At 34.0% G+C, this 19,813-nt stretch overlaps 1 protein-coding gene across 1 annotated transcript in view; it reads left to right on the top strand.

Moving 5' to 3' along the window:
* Window positions 1-19,813, top strand: part of Cdc73 (cell division cycle 73) — an 89,622-nt gene that overhangs the window by 14,983 nt on the left and 54,826 nt on the right. Inside the window, exons 6-10 of the mRNA XM_034513000.2 lie at window positions 2,286-2,374; window positions 9,395-9,611; window positions 15,380-15,478; window positions 16,803-16,881; window positions 19,092-19,156. Coding sequence (XP_034368891.1) covers window positions 2,286-2,374; window positions 9,395-9,611; window positions 15,380-15,478; window positions 16,803-16,881; window positions 19,092-19,156 — 549 coding nt within the window. The remainder of the gene's footprint in view (window positions 1-2,285; window positions 2,375-9,394; window positions 9,612-15,379; window positions 15,479-16,802; window positions 16,882-19,091; window positions 19,157-19,813) is intronic.

The raw sequence follows: 19,813 nt of genomic DNA, 5'->3' as shown, positions 1-19,813 counted from the left end.
TGTATACCCAGGCTATCCTTGAATTTAGGGATCCACTTGCTGCTTTCTCCTGGGATTAAAGTTGTGTCTGTATTCCTGCCAGATCACAAAGACCTAGAAGGTCTTTGGATGTGATCTTTCACCAGAGCAGCTATGTTCTGAATTAAGATTCCTCTGTAGTGAGTAAATAGACTCCACAGAAAAGTGACTTGCTGAGGTTTGTACAACCAGAATTAGAACCAAGACACTATGGCTGCTGAGCCATTCTGCCCCACTGAGTATGAATTTTGTGGCAGGAAAACAAAGTTTCCCCATTTCCTTACATGAAAGAAGACTCTGGCCACTGTTAAAATAGTGAATGCATTTAGGACCATCATCTACTTGGACATATGAAAATATCACAATATAATCATTTAAAACAAATTCAACACCCAAGAAAAATTAAATACCAAAGCTACCAGTACTTTGAAACATTAGCAGGAAAGAGGAAAAAAGAAAACATGAGGTTAGAATTTCTGATTCAATGAAAATTTAGGTTGTATTTTTAAAATTACTAATTTCTTGAGGACCTTGACCATCGTGGATTATAACTTTCTTACAAATGGTAAAAATGAAAATGCATTTGCTAAAATATCTTTGCATTTATTTCAGCTGATGTGTCTGTTTTAACATTTTACATGGTAGAAAACTAATAAGGCATGAATTGAAGCCTAGTATTTTTTCTCTTTTGAAGTCTTAAGTATGCTAATATATTGTATATAGTTTCATATACTCTTACTTATTAGCCTTGAGTTTACTCCTTATCTATTTGTCCAATATAGACATTGACTTAAATAGGTGTTACTGAATTGGATTTTTTCTTAATTAGTTGTATGCTTTTCAAACTAATTTTCTCTTGGCTTTCTAAGTTATAAATAATATTTTTCAGGTTGACCTCAAGCAATGAATTGTTTTTAAACTCTTGATGCTTGTCTGCTGGGATTATAGGCATGAGCCACACATCCTTGTCAGATAAGATTTTGAAATAGTCTATTGGGAACTTTGTAGGAAGATTTTTATGTTCCAAGGAACTTGGTTTGACAGCTATTAACTTTTTGCTTCTAGTGTTTTGACTTCTTATTTGGTAGATTTGAGGACCTATGGCATCAGACTTAAAAAAAAAAAATGACATTCAAAATGAAAAAAATTAACTTAGAAGACTTTCTCTAAAAGTTAGATATTTTTAAATCAGGAATGGATCTATAGGGGCTGGTGAGATGGCTCAGCTGTTAATATTTGTTCTAGCAGAAAACCTAGGTTCAGTTTTCAGTACCAACTAGTAGTTCACAACCACCTATAACTCGAGCTCCTATGTAAGCACCAGGCATGTGTGTGGTGCACTTACATTCTATAGGTAAAATTCTCAGTACACATAAAACATTTTTTAGAAGTATGAATTATACACACACACACACAGACACACACACAGATATACACAAACATTTTTTTAATGAAAATAGTAGTGGTTGGGAGTGTCTGGGCACTACATTGTAAACTTACAGATGATTTTTCAGTAATTTTTTTTCTAAGCTTTTTAATGATGCAAAAACAATACATATATGTTTAGAAGAATTATTTTACTTTCAGCACAATATTCAAAAAATATAAGATGTCCAACACTTTAAAATAAAACAGGCTTTGTATTATATAGAGGCTAGTGTATATGTTCAAGTAAACAACACTAAGCCATGATATTTAGTAGGTAGATGTGTAAAATACATTTTTGGCTTGTGTTTTAAATTTGCTGTGATATTTTGATTTGAGTTCTCGTTGCTGTGATGAAACACCATAACCAAAAGCAGTTGGGGGAGGGAGGGAGAGGATCTACTTGACTTCCACATCCATAATCCATCACTGAGGGAAGTCAGGGCAGGAACTCAGTCAGGACAGTGTAACCTGGAGTCAGGACCTGGAGCAGAGGTCACAGAGGAGTGACCGATAGGCCTATAGGCTAATCTTATGAAGGCATTTTCTCATTTAGGGTTCTCTCCTCTCAGATAATTCAAGCCAGTGTCAAGTTGACATAAAAATAGCCAGTACATGTGGTTTAATAGAACTTTAGCCCTATTGTAAGTCAAGGAACATCAGAAATCCGTTCCATACTTAATGATCCAAAATACACTTGTCTCTGTGTAAGTAAAAGGTGACTTTAGTACAATATGACATGGAACTGTACTGCAGTAATTTTGGTAAGAAATTTTGTGTAGTGATTTCCCTGTATAAGGTAAGTAAAACTTAAAATGTTACTAATCATTGATTATTTTTAGGATGAAGAGTGTGTGCGCCTTGATAAAGAGAGATTGGCAGCTCGTTTGGAAGGCCATAAAGAAGGGATCGTGCAGACTGAGCAGATTAGGTAAGAGTTTCTTAAATAGGTAGTATAGATTTTATGTAAAGGTATGTAGAAAATGAGGTGTTTAGATACTATTCACAATTTACATTTGCATCTTTATTCATTGTATGGCCCTGTTCCCTAAGTTTAGAAGAATGCAGTTGTCCCTTGGGATTTATTGGGATTGGTTTTAGGATCTCTCCACATACCCAGAGGTACTCAAGTCCCTGGAGTAAAATGGCATGGTATTTGCTTATAACCTATTATAGTATAAGAATCTACTCTAGATTACTTACTGTTTTTAGACTTTCCATCAGTATGTCAAATATGAGAACAGTCATAGAAGAGAATATTTTATTTTGCCTTATTTTTAGTTTAGACACATGGTTCTACTCTCAGAGTCCTGTGGTAAGGCAGAGTATGTAGTAGGGACCATTTTCTTCTTCTTCTTTTTTTTTTTTTCTTTTTTTTTTCCCCCCCACAAGACGCGGGAAACGGGACAAGGCAACAGCGGGACTCGAACCCACGCACCAAGAGACGGTGCGCCCTCTGCGGGCGGGAGCCTTAAGGGCCGAGCCACCGGCGGTTCACTAGTAGGGACCATTTTCATTCACCTCAAATGGCATGTAGGAGACAAGAGGCGGGTGGGGAGCTGGGGTTGGGCTGTGTTTATGGAAACTGGGACCAGAGAATGGATAGCCTCAAGGACTTAACCTCAGTAAACCACTTCTTTGCTAAGTACAACCTCCTGAAGTATTCAGAAACTTCCAAAATAGCATCATCAGTTGGGGACCAGGCCTTTGCTACATTATATCTGTGGCTTTCTAGGCCTCATGTCTGTTTCATAATGCAAACTGTATTTAGTCCATCTTTTATAGCTCTTAGCTATGAGTTCCTATAAATTTTAGTAACATGTTCCATACTTGTAACATACAATAATACAGAATAAGCATTCTTATTACAAAATGGAGAGAGGAAGAGCAGGAAAGAATGGGAACAAAGAAACCAGAGGGCAAATGTTAAGTCAAATGTTAATGTAAATTCATGTCCATCAATAGTGACATACGTGTGATAATATGCTATGTGTGCTTCAGTGGGCTTGAGCAGCCCATCCCCGTGGCCTGGCTTATTACAGTCCACATGACTTCTCCCCTAGGCCAGCTCTGTGTTCTGTCTTTAACTTGCTGTGGCTTATGTTCTATGCTCTTTTGACATCTCTAACTTTCTAAGGTCTATATTGTGTCTCTAGTAAAGAGCTTCATACATTGTCTCAGGCTCTGCCATGTATTATTTGGCCGTTAGGTCTTCCACTGAAATCTGGTGGAAATATCTATGACCTTTTAACTTTGGCATTCTTAATGCCTGCAAAACTGTCATGATATGATCTGCTACTAGTTGCTGGGGTCCTTAGAATTATGGCTTTTGTGTTCTGTGAATTTCTAAATGACCAAAGCTGGGGAAAGATTTTCATATGAGGCTCCAAGTTAGAGGGACATGTTGATTTCAAAGCAGTCTTTCAACTGAGTTAAATAAAATCTTTGTGCCCTTAAGTTTGCAGTAGGGTCTGGTTAATTCCTGAGATAAACCTAAAAGTGTCTTTCCTATTTTGATACAAAGTACTGGACTTTAATAAAAACAAAATCATGGCCCTAATTGCATCAGCAGCCATGCTTTACTGTGTCATAATGTGAATTTATTTTTTAGTACTGTATTTTCCAGACCTTCCCTGTTCTTTTGCCTACATTTATTACAGTAAATTTGGCCAAAGCAGCTAGTAGTATCCATGCTGAGCTGCCTCGATGTTTCCTCTGCCTTACTATTACTTTTAATTTTAGCCCCACTTAAAATCTGGGAACATGGACAAAAATATGACAGTACTTTGCAACAGTATAACATGAGTGATGTCTATGTAAGTCCTAATAGAGTCCTTGCTTTCATATTAAGCCTCATAATTAGTTAGCCTCAGTCTTAGAACATTTTCTGCAAGAATTAAGTTCTGCCTATATAGCATTTTTAGGATTTATCTAGTCCATCTCTCCAAACTTAACAAATTCTTTCTTTCCACAAACTAGTTCCTGAAGCTTGTAACTGGAATAGTCTAGTAATTGCACTAGTGACTGTACACTTTCTACCAGTTTTCTCGGTTAGACTGTAGTGATAAATACTTGAGACATGTAAAAGATTTATTTTGTCTCATGATGTCAGAGGTTGTAGTTGGTGTCACAAAACTCCGTTGCTTCCGGACTTAGGTGTCTGTAACATCTAGTGAGGAAGGAACAGTGTGACTTACTTTGTAGCAGGTAAGTGTCATATGTGAGCACTGACCAGCCCACACAGTTGTGTTTCTTTTTCTTGGCCCCTTAGAGTTTCCTCTTTCCTGTTCCACAATTTCTTTTTCTTTTCTTTTTTTTTCCCCATGAGAGTCGGGCAGAGTCACATGGGGAAAGCGGGATTCGAACCTGGAGAGAGAGAGCAAAGGGTGCGAGGTTGCCCTCTGCAGGCCAGCGCCTAAGCCGTTCGTTTTTTTTTTGTTTGTTTGTTTGTTTGTTTGTTTTTTGAGACTGGGTTTCTCTGTATAAGAACAGCCCAGCCTTGGCTGTCCTGAAACTTACTTTGAAGGCCAGCCTGTGGTTGAACTCACAGAGATCTGCCTTCTGCCTTCTGAGTGTTGAGATTAAAGGCATGTATCATCACCACAGGGCCTATCCCGTAATTTGACTATGGATTTGTAACATTCTAACTTTCCAGGAATTTTTAATTACTCAGCCAGCCAAACTTGTAGAATCTTTAGGCATGACTTTCTTTGTTCTCTGGGAACTTTGCATTGATCAAAAATTAATTACAGTAATTATTCCAACTTTAGAGGCAACACTGAAGTAGAGTTCTCATGGGTATTTTTCATTTTGTCTGGTGGGAACACCAACTTTGTATTACCAGCTTAAACTATTTTAAGCGACTATTTTCAGATTTAGGTAGTTCTTCATTAAGCCCATCTGTTATCATTCTATGGCAGTATTTTTATGCAGCTTGCTCTTAATTATTCTGAACCATGTAAAGACTTTGGTTTTACTAAGTTCTGCCTGAGTTCACCTTATGACCTAGTTGGAAATTTTTAAGGCAGTAAACAGGGAAGTTATAGGAGTTACCTTGTTTATTTATTTGTCAGAGAATCACTGTTGTTCAGTGTTTAATACCTAATATCTGGTAAATCATTATTTTGTGTATTTTAGCAAGTCATTTTCTGGTAGATGAGCTAATCCAATCATTGACACTTCATTTTGCCTGGAAGTAGAAGTCTACTAATTGAAAGTCCATTGCCAGCTTGAGAGCCAGCCAGATTGCTCACTGGGTAAATGCCATGTGCCAAGCTCAACCAATGACATGAGTTTGATATCCATACCCATGTGGAAGAGAGAACCTACTTCTGCAACTCAGCCTCTTATTTTCACACACGGGCATGTGATGTGCTGCATTGTGCTGCACATATGCGTGCGCACAGAAATAAATGTAATAAAAACAATTTGAATTTGTCTAAAAACATGGTTACATGCTTTAGATTTTAGGGGATTATTCTAAGGTATATTCAGGTGAGGTGAGTGTCAGGTACATATTGAATATCTACTATAAAATGGCTTTATGCTTATCAGATTGAAATTAACATACTGTTTGTAAACCTTCAGGGATTCTGTAAAAGAGTTTCAAGGTTTTCATTTTGTAACTGAAGTAATACTTTTGTCTATAGGTTTTATTTATTTTTTTTTTTAAGAAGGACCAAACTGTTTAATTGTTAAAAATACATTAATAAAGCAAATGATTTACACGGTAGCAATAAATATGTATGGATCTTACTAGCTAATAAAGAGCTGTGCAGATATGTCACTAATTATGATTACAAGTCCTTGAAAACACAAATTAATACATTGCAATACTAAGATTACATACAGGTAAAATAAGATTCAGTGGCTATGAAATATTTGTAGTTATAGATTTGATTAAAGCAAATGAGAATTTAATTAGTGTGTTCATGCAGCATACAAATTACAATAGTTTATTCTTAAATATTGTGATACATTTTTTAATAAAAGCAATTCTTGAACATTGAAATAAAATTAGAAAAACAAATAGTAAAAGAAAACCAATGAGATAGAAGTAAGGATCCACTTAGTAATTTCACAGCCAGAAATCAATGCAATGTAGAGAAAAAGATAGCAAATATATTACCTTTGGAAATTTATTTATAGTATCCTATAATATCCCAAATCAAGTGAGAATTTTGTTGCATAAAAAGTATTTGTAAAATGTCAGTGAGCTGTAAACTGTGTTAACCTGTGTTTTGTAGGCAGACTGAAGAAAGTTCAGCAAACAAGCACATGTCTAATCATTTTTTTTAATTACAACATTTAATCTGCACACATGGTATATTAATTAAGATCTGAGTAGGGGAAACAGATGGAGGAGGGGCCATATTTAGAATTTCTTTGAAAATATTTGTGCTGTTAGAATGCTACTGAAGCCACATTTCCTCAAAATTGATGAACAAGTGCGTAATTTTATTTTGTACTGTCCTTGTTTGGATACTATATTGACATTTCAGATGGCAGACTAGCATATAGTCTTCCATTGTTTTGTCTCTTGTCACGCTCTGTTATTCTTCTCTTATGTGGTTAGCTGTTGCTGCAAGGTCTTGACCTTGACCTGTGCTGGTGGAGTTTCCATGACTCACTGTACTGCTGGACTGGGTTATAGGTCACAGTTAAATATATGATCTCCTACATGCTAGGCAGAGACAGTACTACTGAGCTGCTTTACGAGTCCTCAACTACTGTTGAATTATTTTTTTCATTTCATGTTTTAAAAACATACCACGCATTTGCAGATTAAGTCCTTAAATGGGTGGTTTTCTCATGTGGTTCCATAAAAGGTTGTTCTTTATTTTGAGACTAGAATTTTAAATTTTATATATATATATATGTATATATTTATATATATATATATATTTGTAATATATACTATAAACATATATATTTATAATATATTATATATAATAAGTATATATTCATATTATAAATATATATGATTATATATAATTATATTATACATATATTATTATATATATTATATATTATAAATATATATAATAAAGTATATATTTATAATATACTATAAACATATATTATATATTTATAATATATATTATAAAGTATATATATTTATTTTATATATATGTGTGTGTGTATATATATATGTGTGTGTGTGTATATATATATATATATATATATATATATATATATATATTTTTTTTTTTTTTTTTTTTTTTTTCCTTTCATTAAACTCGGGTAGAGTTACATGGGGAAAGCGGGGATTTGAGCCGGGAGAGAGAGAGCAGAGGGCACGGGCTCGCCCTCTTTAAATTATAGTTTTCATTGAATTTATTTCCTTCCTTCCTTCCTTCCTTCCTTCCTTCCTTCCTTCCTTCCTTCCTTCGTAGTTCTTTGTAAGTACTACTAAACCTAATGTATTTCATTCTTTAGACAAGAATTTTTGCTGCTCCTGTTAGAGAGTTGTTATTAAGATTATTATGAATACATATATGAAATAATATAATTTTGAAAACTGACGATTCCTGGGCTACTGGGTTGATTTTTTTTTTTTTTAAGTTTTAGATTGGTTGGTTTAATTTTACTTTCTATGCGTATGATTATTTTACCTACATGTATTTCTGTGTACCATGTGCCTGGTGTTCACAGAGGTCAGAAGAAGGCATCACGATCCCCTGGAAATTGGTTTATGGATTGTTGTGAGCCACCAAGTTGGTGCTGGGAACTGAATCAGGAACCTTGCAAGAGCAGCCAATTCACTTAATCTTTGAACCATTTCTCCAGCCCCTGGAATACTGATTTATTGTCTCTGAATCTTAAAGAGAAACATACCACAAAATTGAAAGCACTAAGAAGTGTACTTTTCTTCATTGCATACCACAATTTTTATTTGTATCATTGTTGATAAACAAAGGTATTTTTAAAATAAAACCGTACCTCTGATGATCATTTAATGAAGTTTACTTTTACTATGTAAAGTCTTTTATTGTTGTGAAATAGCTTCTCTATGCTTTTTGCCTATTTGAAAATCAAGTAAATTGAAGACATAAAAGCTGTCCAAATATGTGTATTTCAGTTTGTGATTTTTTTATTTGCAATTTTCTTATAATGAAGTTTTAATTAAACATGGTTTTGTCTTCCAGAAACTAAAAGGATGATTGTGGCATATAAAGTTTCTCTTGATTCTGTAGTCTGTTGTATGTGTGGCTTATAGCTTTAAAACCTTGAAATATAGTTCATGGAAAAATTCAAGCTTTGAGTTTTTTAGCAGAATGATTTTTTTAATCCCATTCCAGGGTGACCTATGTGCTTGTGTATAATTTTCGTATATGATATATATATGTATATGTATGTATGGGTGTAGGTACAAGGGTAAAGACTCAGGGCATATCAGCAGAAGAACACTTACTATTTAGTTCTGCTCTACTGGGGAGGTATTTTTTTTTTTTAAAGCACGATATTTTATAATTGTTGTTACTATAATTGTTTTTAATTTTAATGAAATGACTAATTCAACGCTACAGAGATGGTTCAGTGGTTAAGAGCACTGGCTGTTCTTCCAGAGGATTCTGGTTTGATTGTCAGCTTGAACATGGTGGCCTACAACTGCCTGTAGGTTCAGTTTCAGGGAGTTTGATGCTTTCTTTTGACTTTCTTGAGCACCAGACATACAAATGACACACAGTTGTACATGTAGGTAAAACACTTATACTCAAAATAAAAAAATAAATAAACTACTAACTTGGTTTTAGAGTATTACCTATATGAATTGTTACATGTAAATGTCCTATGTGACCATAAAATAACAAATACATAATTTTATAGAAAAGCTTATTGCCATGTACAGTGGTTTTGTTTTTTTTTCTCAATCAATTTAAGTGCCACATTGTATATATTGTACTGTAAGAATCTTAGCTGTGAAATTTAAAAAATAATTTACTTTTAGGTCTTTGTCTGAAGCCATGTCAGTGGAAAAAATTGCTGCAATCAAAGCCAAAATTATGGCTAAGAAAAGATCTACTATCAAGACTGATCTAGATGATGATATAACTGCCCTCAAACAGAGAAGTTTTGTGGATGCTGAGGTAGATGTGACGAGAGATATTGTCAGCAGAGAGAGAGTATGGAGGACAAGAACAACTATTTTACAGAGCACAGGAAAGGTAATTAAAATATTTTACTCATTCTTTGGAGTGCTATAGGATTGTTTAAAATTTATTAGTAGGTTTCAGGTTTTAAGTTTTATTTATTTATGTTTGTACAGCTAAGGACTTATTCTTTGAAACTTTTGTTCCAAGCAAATGTATGCACTTGAAGTTTTGAAATATAAGAATTTAAATGGGGGTCTGGCAGTCTGAGGCTCATTCAGACCATGTAAAGGTGGAAGGAGATCGCTTACTCAACAAAATTTTCCTCTAATCTTCATGCACATACTGTAGACCTGCACATGTGTGCCATGTATGTTAGTTTAAAAAAATTAAAAAAAATTGATACTAGATGCTCTAATATGTCAGCATATCTCTTAAAGATGAATCAGTTCTGTGAACATATTTTTCTCTCTGTTGTGGGCTTTCCTCTGAAGTTTTCTTACAAGTTGATTATCCATTGATGCATAGTTGCTAACAATGGTGGCTTGATAGAGACATTTGAAGAAGTGTGTAAGATATTGTGAAACACCCTAATTTTGGAAAGACGTTGTTTAGAGGCCCTCTGGGCTTATTTTGAAGTAGAGTCTTTTTTAGTGGCTTGGGCCTGCCTTTGCTTGCTAAACACAGTGGTTGTGATTGTAGAATATATTGGGATTTTTGCTTCTAACTTACTGTATCATTTTGTTAGGAATAAAATTACTAGAAAAGGGATATAAGGGAAATAGTTATTTCTATTCATTTCATACTTTGACTTACATTTTAAGAAACATTCTCCATGCGCCGCGAAGATGACTCAGCTGGTGGAGGCCCTTGTTCTGTAAGTCTGGCAACCTGAGTTCAGTCTCCAGAGCCATGTAAAGATTAAAGGAAAAAACAAATTCCTCAAAGTTGACCTCTGGCCTCCACACATGGTGTGACATATATGTCTTCTCATACATACCATGCATGTGTGTGCATGCACAAGAGTAGAAATAACGTAAGTTTACTTTAGACAAAAAGGAACCATTTTCCATAGCCAGTAAGATAGCACAGAAATAAAGGGGCTAGCTATGCAAACCTCGTAACCTCTGGAACCTGTGCAAAGATGAAAGGAGAAAGCTGACCCCACAGTGTTTTTCTCTCAGTTCTATACTTAACACTGTGATGCGTGTGTTCTTGTACACATAATAAAAAATGACCATTTTTCAGAGCTTAAAATTACAAAAAAATGTGGAGGTTATGAGTAAACCTTTCACGTTTCAGTTTTTTTTGTTAGTTACAGTTAAACGATATTATTCTCATTTTCATTGTGTAATTGGCTAATACCTGATTATCACTGATTTATTAGTTTCTTTGTTGTATTTTGTTTTGTTTTTTGAGACAGGGTTGTACTGTGTAGTTCTGGCTGTCCTGGAACCTGCTATGTAGACAAGGCTGGCCTTCATCTCAGAAGAATCTACCTGCTTCTGCCTCTGCCTCTGCCTCTGCCTCTGCCTCTTGAGTGCTGGGATGAAAGGCATGTGTCATTATGCCTGGCTTTTTTTTTTTTTTTTTTTAAATTCATTTTAACTTAGTCTTAAACTTACAGGTTTTTAAAATCTAAAATATTAAAAATTTAAATTGTTGATAGGAGCTTTTTTTTGTCAACTCTAGGTGGCAGGATTGTACCATTTTAAGTGTTATAATTTAATGTTGGTACCTCTGTATCTTATAAAAAACAAATCACTTAACTATTGTTTGGAAGCGAGGTTTGCTTTTATAAATATTAACATTTAGAAATAAAGTTAACATTTTGACTGCTTATCTCTAGGTATATATAGTTTTTGTCTGCTAAATTCTAAAAATATCTGTAGATAATTAAAAAGAGTATGGAATTTGGAGTATGGAATTTATGTGTATGTGAGTGTGTACATGTGGAGGTCAGAAGACAGCTTGTGAGAGTCACTTCTTTCCTTTCCCCATGTGGATTCCTGGGATTGAGGTCAGGTTGTCAGGCTTGGCAGTGCTGGTCTAATGTAGACTTGAGACTCACCTCATTATTGCCTAGTATCAGAATTTTATTTTCTGAATTTTAAGGAACAAGAAAATTCACGTTCTTATTATTCTTATACAGTTAATATACCCTAGTTAAAACAACCTTATTTTATAGTATTAAATTATATTAAATGTCTTACTCTGTTTTGTGCTGCTATAACAGAATATCACAAACTTGTAAACAAACAGAAATTTCTATGCCATGAAATTATGACGTCTTATTCTGTTTTGAGCTGCTATAACAGAGTATCACAGACTGAGTAATTTATAATGAATAGACATTTCTGTGGTTCACCATTCTAGAGGCTGGAAAGTCCAAGATCAAGGAACTGCATCTGATGAGGGCTTTGTTACTGCATCAAAAATGGCGGAAGGTATCACATGGGTGAGAGAGAGGGAATAAAAAAGAGGGCTGAATTTATTATTTTATCAGAAAATGACTCTTAAAATCATTTAGCCATTCATTTAGCCTCCACCTAATCCATTTTTAAAAGTCACTTCTTAAAAATCCCACCTTTCAGTAATACTGGATTGAGAATAAATTTTACAACATAGAGCTTTTGGGAGATATTTTTAGATCAAAGTAATTTATTATTGAATCATTGGTATAAAGAGATCTGTACAAAGGAAAGAATCAAATGTAATTCTTGCACACAAAACTTGCTGATGCTATTAGGATTGATTCTTCTAGAGTTTATGTCTCTTGTTCAGATTATCACTTTAAAAGTGATCTGATTTTCTTGTTTAAGCAGTAGGACTGAGATTTCATTTGCATTTGGCACTGTGCTGATGTTTGCAGTAAAATGGTGCAGAAGCCATGGCTCCTGAAATGGCTGGTACTTAGCATGAGTCAAGGCAGTTTCACCCAACATTACTAGCAAATCATGGTGTTCTTTGTTCACTAGGTTTAATTAAAGAGTGACCTTAGAATATATCTAATGAAATTTAAATGGAACAGTAGTCCTGCACACTAAAAAAAAAAAAAAAAAAAAAAGCTGTGGTTGCTTTTATGAACAGCATTTGTACTATGGGTTATAAAGAAACTAAAAAAAAAAAAAAAAAAATAAAGAAAGAAACCATTGTGTTTTATTTAAATGTCTGTTTTTCAGACTTAGGAATTTTATGGACATTCTTTTGAAAGAGTCTGTCAGGAAACGTAACTGACCAGTGATAAATAGGAGCTTTTCTGAGAAAAATTACAATTTTGGAAAGTTTAAATGTTGAATAATACAGTGTCTTAGTTTGGAGTATAACTGCATTACCCAGTGATGCATATTTTCCTGAGGATCAATGGATGAAAGAATTTATTTAAAGTACAGATAGATTGATAACTTTAAAATAGTAATGCAGAATATTTATGGTTTCTACCTGCAGTACATTTTGGGAAACCATTTATTTTGGTATGATAGCAAAAAGGAATATATTCAGCTATCTGAAAAGTTATCTTAATCCTTCTACCTTTACTGTCTGAGGCTAGATTTTCTTCATGTCTTTGACCAAACATGATAACACAGTAGATTTGTAGAAGTAAATATGAGAATGCAGCTATTGTTTAGTAAGCCAGATATTAAGTACACTTAATAAAATTCCAAGTTTTAGTCTTACTACTTTTCAGGTACATTTTAGAAATAATTTTTATAAAACATACTATATTTACATAGAATCTTCTTTTTTTAAGGAATTCCTAATTGAAAAAATTGTCAGTTTTAATCTTCAGTGTGATAAATTTTGACTTTAGCTTAAAGGCCTTTAGAGTCTTCAGTAGTTTCCAATATGGCAAAGTAGTTTTGAGATCTATATTTGATGCTGTAAAGAAACAGGAACTAGTTAGTATCATAGTTTACGGTAATTATACTAGTGGTATATAATTAATATTTAAACTTATTTTATGTACATGCTTTTTGCATAATATTTAATATGCACAAATCAGGCAGTGATCGATGCTTTGGTCCTTAGCCTCACAGAGATGATACTGTAGTACAGGGAGTAATGAATGACATGCAGGATAAGGTAGGTATTTAGCAAGGGAGGTAACTTATCCAAAGTAAAAGGGAAAAGTGTATTTCAGAGTAGTACAGTAAGTACTTGGAGGCCATGAGGTTAATTCCAGGACTACCAAAGAAAAAAACAGGAACAAAGGTGAGAGATTACATAGTAAAAACTAGTAAGGTAGATAGATTGATAAAGTGTGACAAGGAGTCAAATTTGTTTCTTTTCTTTAAAAAGACTTATTTTTACTTTATGTGTATGAGTGTTTTGTTTTCATGTATGTTAGTATACTATGCACATGCCTGGTGCCCATGATGGTTAGAAGAGGTTGTCATATTTCCTGGAACTGCCATTTTGGATGATTGTAAGCTGCCATGTGGGTAGTAGCAACTGAACCTGGGGTGGCAGGGAGAACAAAAAGTACTCTTAATCGAGCAGTATCTCCAGTCCTCAGATTTCTTTCTTTAAAAATAATCTTTATCTCTGTGCCCACACACCACATAGCACCACACACATGCATGTGCACAGTCTTAAAATTGTACAAATGGGGAGGTCAAAGGATAATGTTGTGGAGTTGATTTTCTTCTACCTTTACATAGGTTCTAATGATTGAACTCAGGGAGAAAGGCTTGCGTTACAAGTGCTTTACCTGTTGAATTACCTTGCTGGCCCCAGAATTCTTTATTTCTAGAGAAGAGAATTGTATTATATTTGAAGTGCATGAGAGCAGGAACCACGTTTGTTGATTATCATTGGATTTTCTTGTCAGTTAAGGTAGTTTACAGTAGATACTCACATATTCCTTAAACCATTGGATGATTGGTAGGAGTGAGAGTCCCAAAGTATTCTTAGTCATTGGGGGATACTGTTAGTCATTAGGTAAAAATTCAGGGGGGAACAATGTATCGGGGGCCAAAGAAGGTTATTTCTTGAAGGAAGGAAGAGTAGTCACCTAGTCAGCAGCGTTAGATATTCAAGGACAAGCTTATTTGTGATTACTTTCCACCTTTTCAGATTTCAAAAATGTGCAGTGGCTCCTACAGATATCTGTAACCTTTGAGCATTTTAGGAAGTCTATGGCAATCTGAATATAGCACAGGAATTTATTACACTTTGAGGATTTAGTAGCTCCATTTGAAACAAATGTGTTATATTTAAATGCTTTTTCTTGGTTATATATTTGAGTAGATGCAGAATAATACAAATTGTATTTAGTTGTCTAAGTATAATTTGTAATAACCACTCTCAAAATAGTTGGCTTTTATTTATATGTCATTGTATTACCTTGTTTTCTTTTGACTCAAGTACTCAAGGTAGGAGCTTCATAGAAGGTTAGAGCTGGGGATATGGACTAATGTAGAACACCTGCTTGACTATGTGAGGGTCTAGCATCAGGAATGAGGAGGAAAGATATTTAGCTCAAGTTTTGGAGACTGAAACTGGAAGATTGGACAGCTCCACCTGTTGGTTACAGCACAGAATATTGTAACTTAAGTACTCAAGGCCAACATCCATCTTTCCTGATAGCAGTTACTAAATAACATAATTGTTCCTCATTGAGCCCCACTTTTTAAAGGCTCCTCTACCTCCACATTCCCATTCTTAGGAACAGCTGTCAATCATAGGAATGTTTGGGACACAGACAATTTACAAATCATAGAAATTATAGTACCTTATGAATTAGGAAAACTTAGAAGGAAGAAAGTTTCCATATAAATCACTAAATGGATACACCTTTGCACCTGTATGCTGGGTTTAATTAGAATCTTTTCATGTTTTAGAATTTTTCAAAGAATATTTTTGCAATTCTTCAATCTGTAAAAGCCAGAGAAGAAGGGCGTGCTCCTGAACAACGACCTGCTCCAAACGCAGCCCCAGTGGTAAGAATCTGCTTATATTTTTGTTTTTAAAAAGTGACAATTGTGTTTGTATTTTAGTGTTGTAATGTTTACATTTTAAACATTTTATATAAGTCTGTTGTAACGATTTGTTATTTTAGCATACTTGAAAGATGTAAAGACCCTCTCCATTTTTAAAAGTTATTTCAGCGGTAATTTGGGTTTCTTGAGAAATAACCTGGGTGAGAGTCTGAAAAGGAGTTAGAAAAAGCCTTCTAAGTAATTATTTTAAGTTAACCATAGCTGGCCTATATATTGGTTGAGAAAATTGTAAAAAAATATTAAAAGTATAAGTCATTGTGACCTTCCAGTTTGGACCTCTTGTTTGATGTCTCTGTTGACCATTCATCTTGGCATGATTGATTTTCCTTGGTATCTGCTGTATGGTCCTTTGATACTACCTCAGGTTTAGCACCTCTTAATGGCTGACTGGCTCACATGTGAGGTGTCACTTAGAACCCTTCAAATTTTAAATTCATGCATGACATACAATATCCATGGAAATTTGAAATCTCAAGTTTTCTGTCCTTCTATCACTTCTCAAGACTTAAGAAAGGCAAAAAGTACAATTCAAATTGATTCAATTTTATGTAGAATTTGGAAAAATTGAGAGTACTAAACACAGCCTTGAAAGTTATTAGTAATTTTATTCATGAGGTCATTCTCAGTTAACATTTAATGATATTGAATTATTGATGATACTTAGATATATTTTTAGTTGGCTTACTACAATTTTCTCTCTCTCTCTCTCTCTCTCTCTCTCTCTCTCTCTCTCTCTCTTCTTTCCGAGATAGGGTTTCTCTGAGCCTTGGCTGTCCTAGAAGTCATTTTGTTCAGATTACCATTAAGGAGAGAATATTATTTCACAAACTCATTTAAGCAATTAAAATGCATCTGCTTACCATATTATTCCTGAAGTTTTGACAGATGCATACTTGAGGTTTTTTTTTTGTTTGTTTTTATTTTTTTATTCTTGGTGTAGGTATGGTCATTTTCATTTTTGGAGACAGGGTTTCTCTGTAACAGCCCTGGTGGCTGTCCTAGACTCATTTTGTAGACCAAACTGGCCTCCTGAGTGCTGGGATTGAAGGTGTGCGCCACCATGCCTGGAGGGATGATCATTTCAGGCAGCAAATATAACATTGAATATTGATTCCTAGTCATCAAATGCCAAGTAGTCTACTTACTATATTCTGTCTTCTTTGCCATATTGATAATTACATTTATAAGTGTCCCTATCAGGTTTTAATTATGTGTGTTAAATAAATAATACTTAAACTATTAACTGGCAGCTCCTTTTTTCTAGGATCCTACATTGCGTACAAAACAGCCTATTCCAGCTGCTTACAACAGATATGACCAAGAAAGATTCAAAGGCAAAGAAGGTAAAGTTGCTCATCCTATATCTTCTTCTAATCACGGTCATGCTGGACTTTAGTGATAGTATAGTGATTATTGTGATATTTAAGAATAAGGCTTGTCAGGGCTGGGTAGATGGCTCAGCGGTTAAGAGCACTCACTGCTCAACAATCTGTGATGGGATTAGATGCTTTCTTCTGGTGTCTCAAGTGTACTCATATTTAAAAGAAAATTAACTCCTGTAGTATAAATCTAGTTCAATCATCTGTTTTTGCAATAAAAGTTTTTTTTTTTTTTTTTGTTGTTTTGCTTAAACCTAGTCAAATTTATTCATTTATGTGATATCTATTGCTGACAGCTCTGATGAATAGTTTTGACAGAGGTCATCCTGCAACACCTAAAAATAGTATTTAGATTTTACAGAACAAAATTGAGTAGCCATTTGTTGGTATCTTTGACTCTGGATCCAGATGGTTTGTGTGTTTCCCAGTTAATTTTTGTGGATTTATTGTTATTTTGACTGTATTCTGTCTGTTACCTTGTATCTCTAATTAAATATTATTTTATTAATAATACTATTAACCTATTTCACAGAGTTACTTTGGGGATAAACCTTGTGCTAAAGATAAAGTTTCTAGTGTAATGTTTGATAATACAATAAACTATTCACAAATGTTTGCTATTGATGTTAATTTTGGATATAAAGAATTTTGGGATGGAAAATGTCATGTGTTAAATATGAATGTGTACATTCATAGTTAAGCTCCAACTCGCAGCAAAGCATGAGAACTTATTTTGGGACAGCCTGATTGACAGTGTATCTAATATAATTGAGCCATTTCTTTATTAACTGAATGTTAGTGAGGTGAGGCTTTCACTAGTCTCTCTTGAGATCTTCACTTATCTTGACTGCCCTTTGGAAGATATAAGATAGAAACAACTGAGTATTTGCTGTTTTTTTTTCTGTGTTATCTGAAGTCTCTGGGCAACTTTTTCAAAAGGATGTATTGTTTTGATGCAGTTAATTGTGTGTGCTGACTTCATTTACCAGATAAAGGTGAATGAGTGCCACAGAAAGACAGTGATCCATTCTTTTATTCACTTTGGTGTTTTGGAAGGAATGAATTACATAAAGATACTCGTAGCATATCTAATCCCATAAGGACCAACTCCAGCTTCTCCCAGTATACACATAGATTCTTCTTGTTTCTGCACCAGAGCTGCACAATCTTACAGATGACACAGAGGTATATGGTCTGTTGTTTGCAAAAATACTTGCTATATGATATTTCATAAGATTAGAACATATACTCTATGAAACCAATTTTTCAATTAAAATTTTTTTTACTGACAGTCACATGATTGTGATGAAATTTAAGCAGTGCATGCTTTATTTCAATTACATATGTTATGTTTATATCATTCTTTCACTGGTAAAATATTGTCAAACACCGAAATTGACGGCCATTATTAGTTGATTGACCATAACAAGAACCAAAACAGGAATAAAAAATAAATTGTTATGTATGTATTAAACATTTACTTTTAGAAGAGAGAAAGAGCAAGTTGCACTTGTGTCCTGCAAAACTCATCATTTTTAGAGCAGCAGTTTTTACTCAGTCTATAACAATATATCCCATAGATTAAACTTTTGAGGAAAGTTTTTATAATTTAGGAACTTGCTATTTTATATGCGTGTAAAGGTACAACCATACAGTAGCTAGTAGTAAAAAATAAAGGCATTGTAAGTTTCTTATTTAGTATTTAAAATTTTTATTTTCTTTCATTTTTACGTGTATGGATGTTTGCTTATGTGTATTTTTGCACTACATATATGCCTGATGTTTGTGGAGCCTGAAGAGAGGATCAGATCCCTCGAAACTGAAGTTAAAGCCAGTACTTGTGGGCTGATTGTGGGGGCTGGGAATTTTACCTGTTTTTTTTTTTGCAAGCATAGCTACTGCATATATTACTGAGCTTTCTTTCTAGTTCTTTGGTATGATTTTTTAAAACAAAATTTGAAAGTTAATCTGAGCCATATTGTATGTAATAAATGCTTTGGCACTTATTGAATATGTTTTTGCAAGTGTCTTAAAGTTTTTAATCTCTAGGAATATTTGATAAAAAATGTTTAGTATATTCACGGCTTTGTTATGTTAAGTGTAATGTAAATTGTGATTGAAATTTTAATCTGTCTTGAAATACATAAATCATAGTAGACTCTATTTCTTTGTAGAAACGGAAGGCTTTAAGATCGATACTATGGGCACCTACCATGGCATGACACTGAAATCTGTAACGGTAAGTTATTATGACTGCAGACTTTGTTTGTTCCGGGTGTTTTATGTGAGTAGCAGGTGGTAAATTTTTATTCTCTAGCATTTTTTTGTTGAAACATTTATTTTTAATGACCATTGTGTGCTAATAGCTCTGTGTGATATTATTTCATTCATTAGTGTTCTGCCTTTTTTCTCCTCTCTAAGCAGAATTTATATGTATTTTGAGTAATTTACAACTATGATTATGCTGTGTTATTGGGATGTTTAAATTAGTCATTGAAGAGTTGAACATTATACTGGCCTTTTTTTTTTTTAATCTAATATCCTATGTTATTTCAAATGTAATTCTTTTTGAAAAAAATTAGAATGGGACTAGACATTTAGACTGCTCAATGACCTGTGATCAGTCTCCAGATCAGCTAGATAAGTAAATAGAGTACAGTATTTGATGGAGTGCTTATAAAAACTCTCGATGGAACCAAATATTTATATATTCATGAATATAGTAAGTCTTTGATTCAAAGACTTTAGCTAGCTCATTTGTTTCTTTTCTTTCACTTCTCCTTTTTCTTCCTAACCATTTCTCTTTTCTTTCTTCTCTCTTTTTCTCTCCTTTCTTGCTCTTATGTCCTACTTCCCCCCTAACTGTCTTTATCACTCATTCTGTATTGTTTTTACC

The sequence above is a fragment of the Arvicanthis niloticus genome, chromosome 10, assembly GCF_011762505.2.
Source record: "Arvicanthis niloticus isolate mArvNil1 chromosome 10, mArvNil1.pat.X, whole genome shotgun sequence".
In the NCBI taxonomy this organism is placed as follows: domain Eukaryota; kingdom Metazoa; phylum Chordata; class Mammalia; order Rodentia; family Muridae; genus Arvicanthis; species Arvicanthis niloticus.
This window is presented reverse-complemented; position numbering and strand designations above follow the sequence as displayed.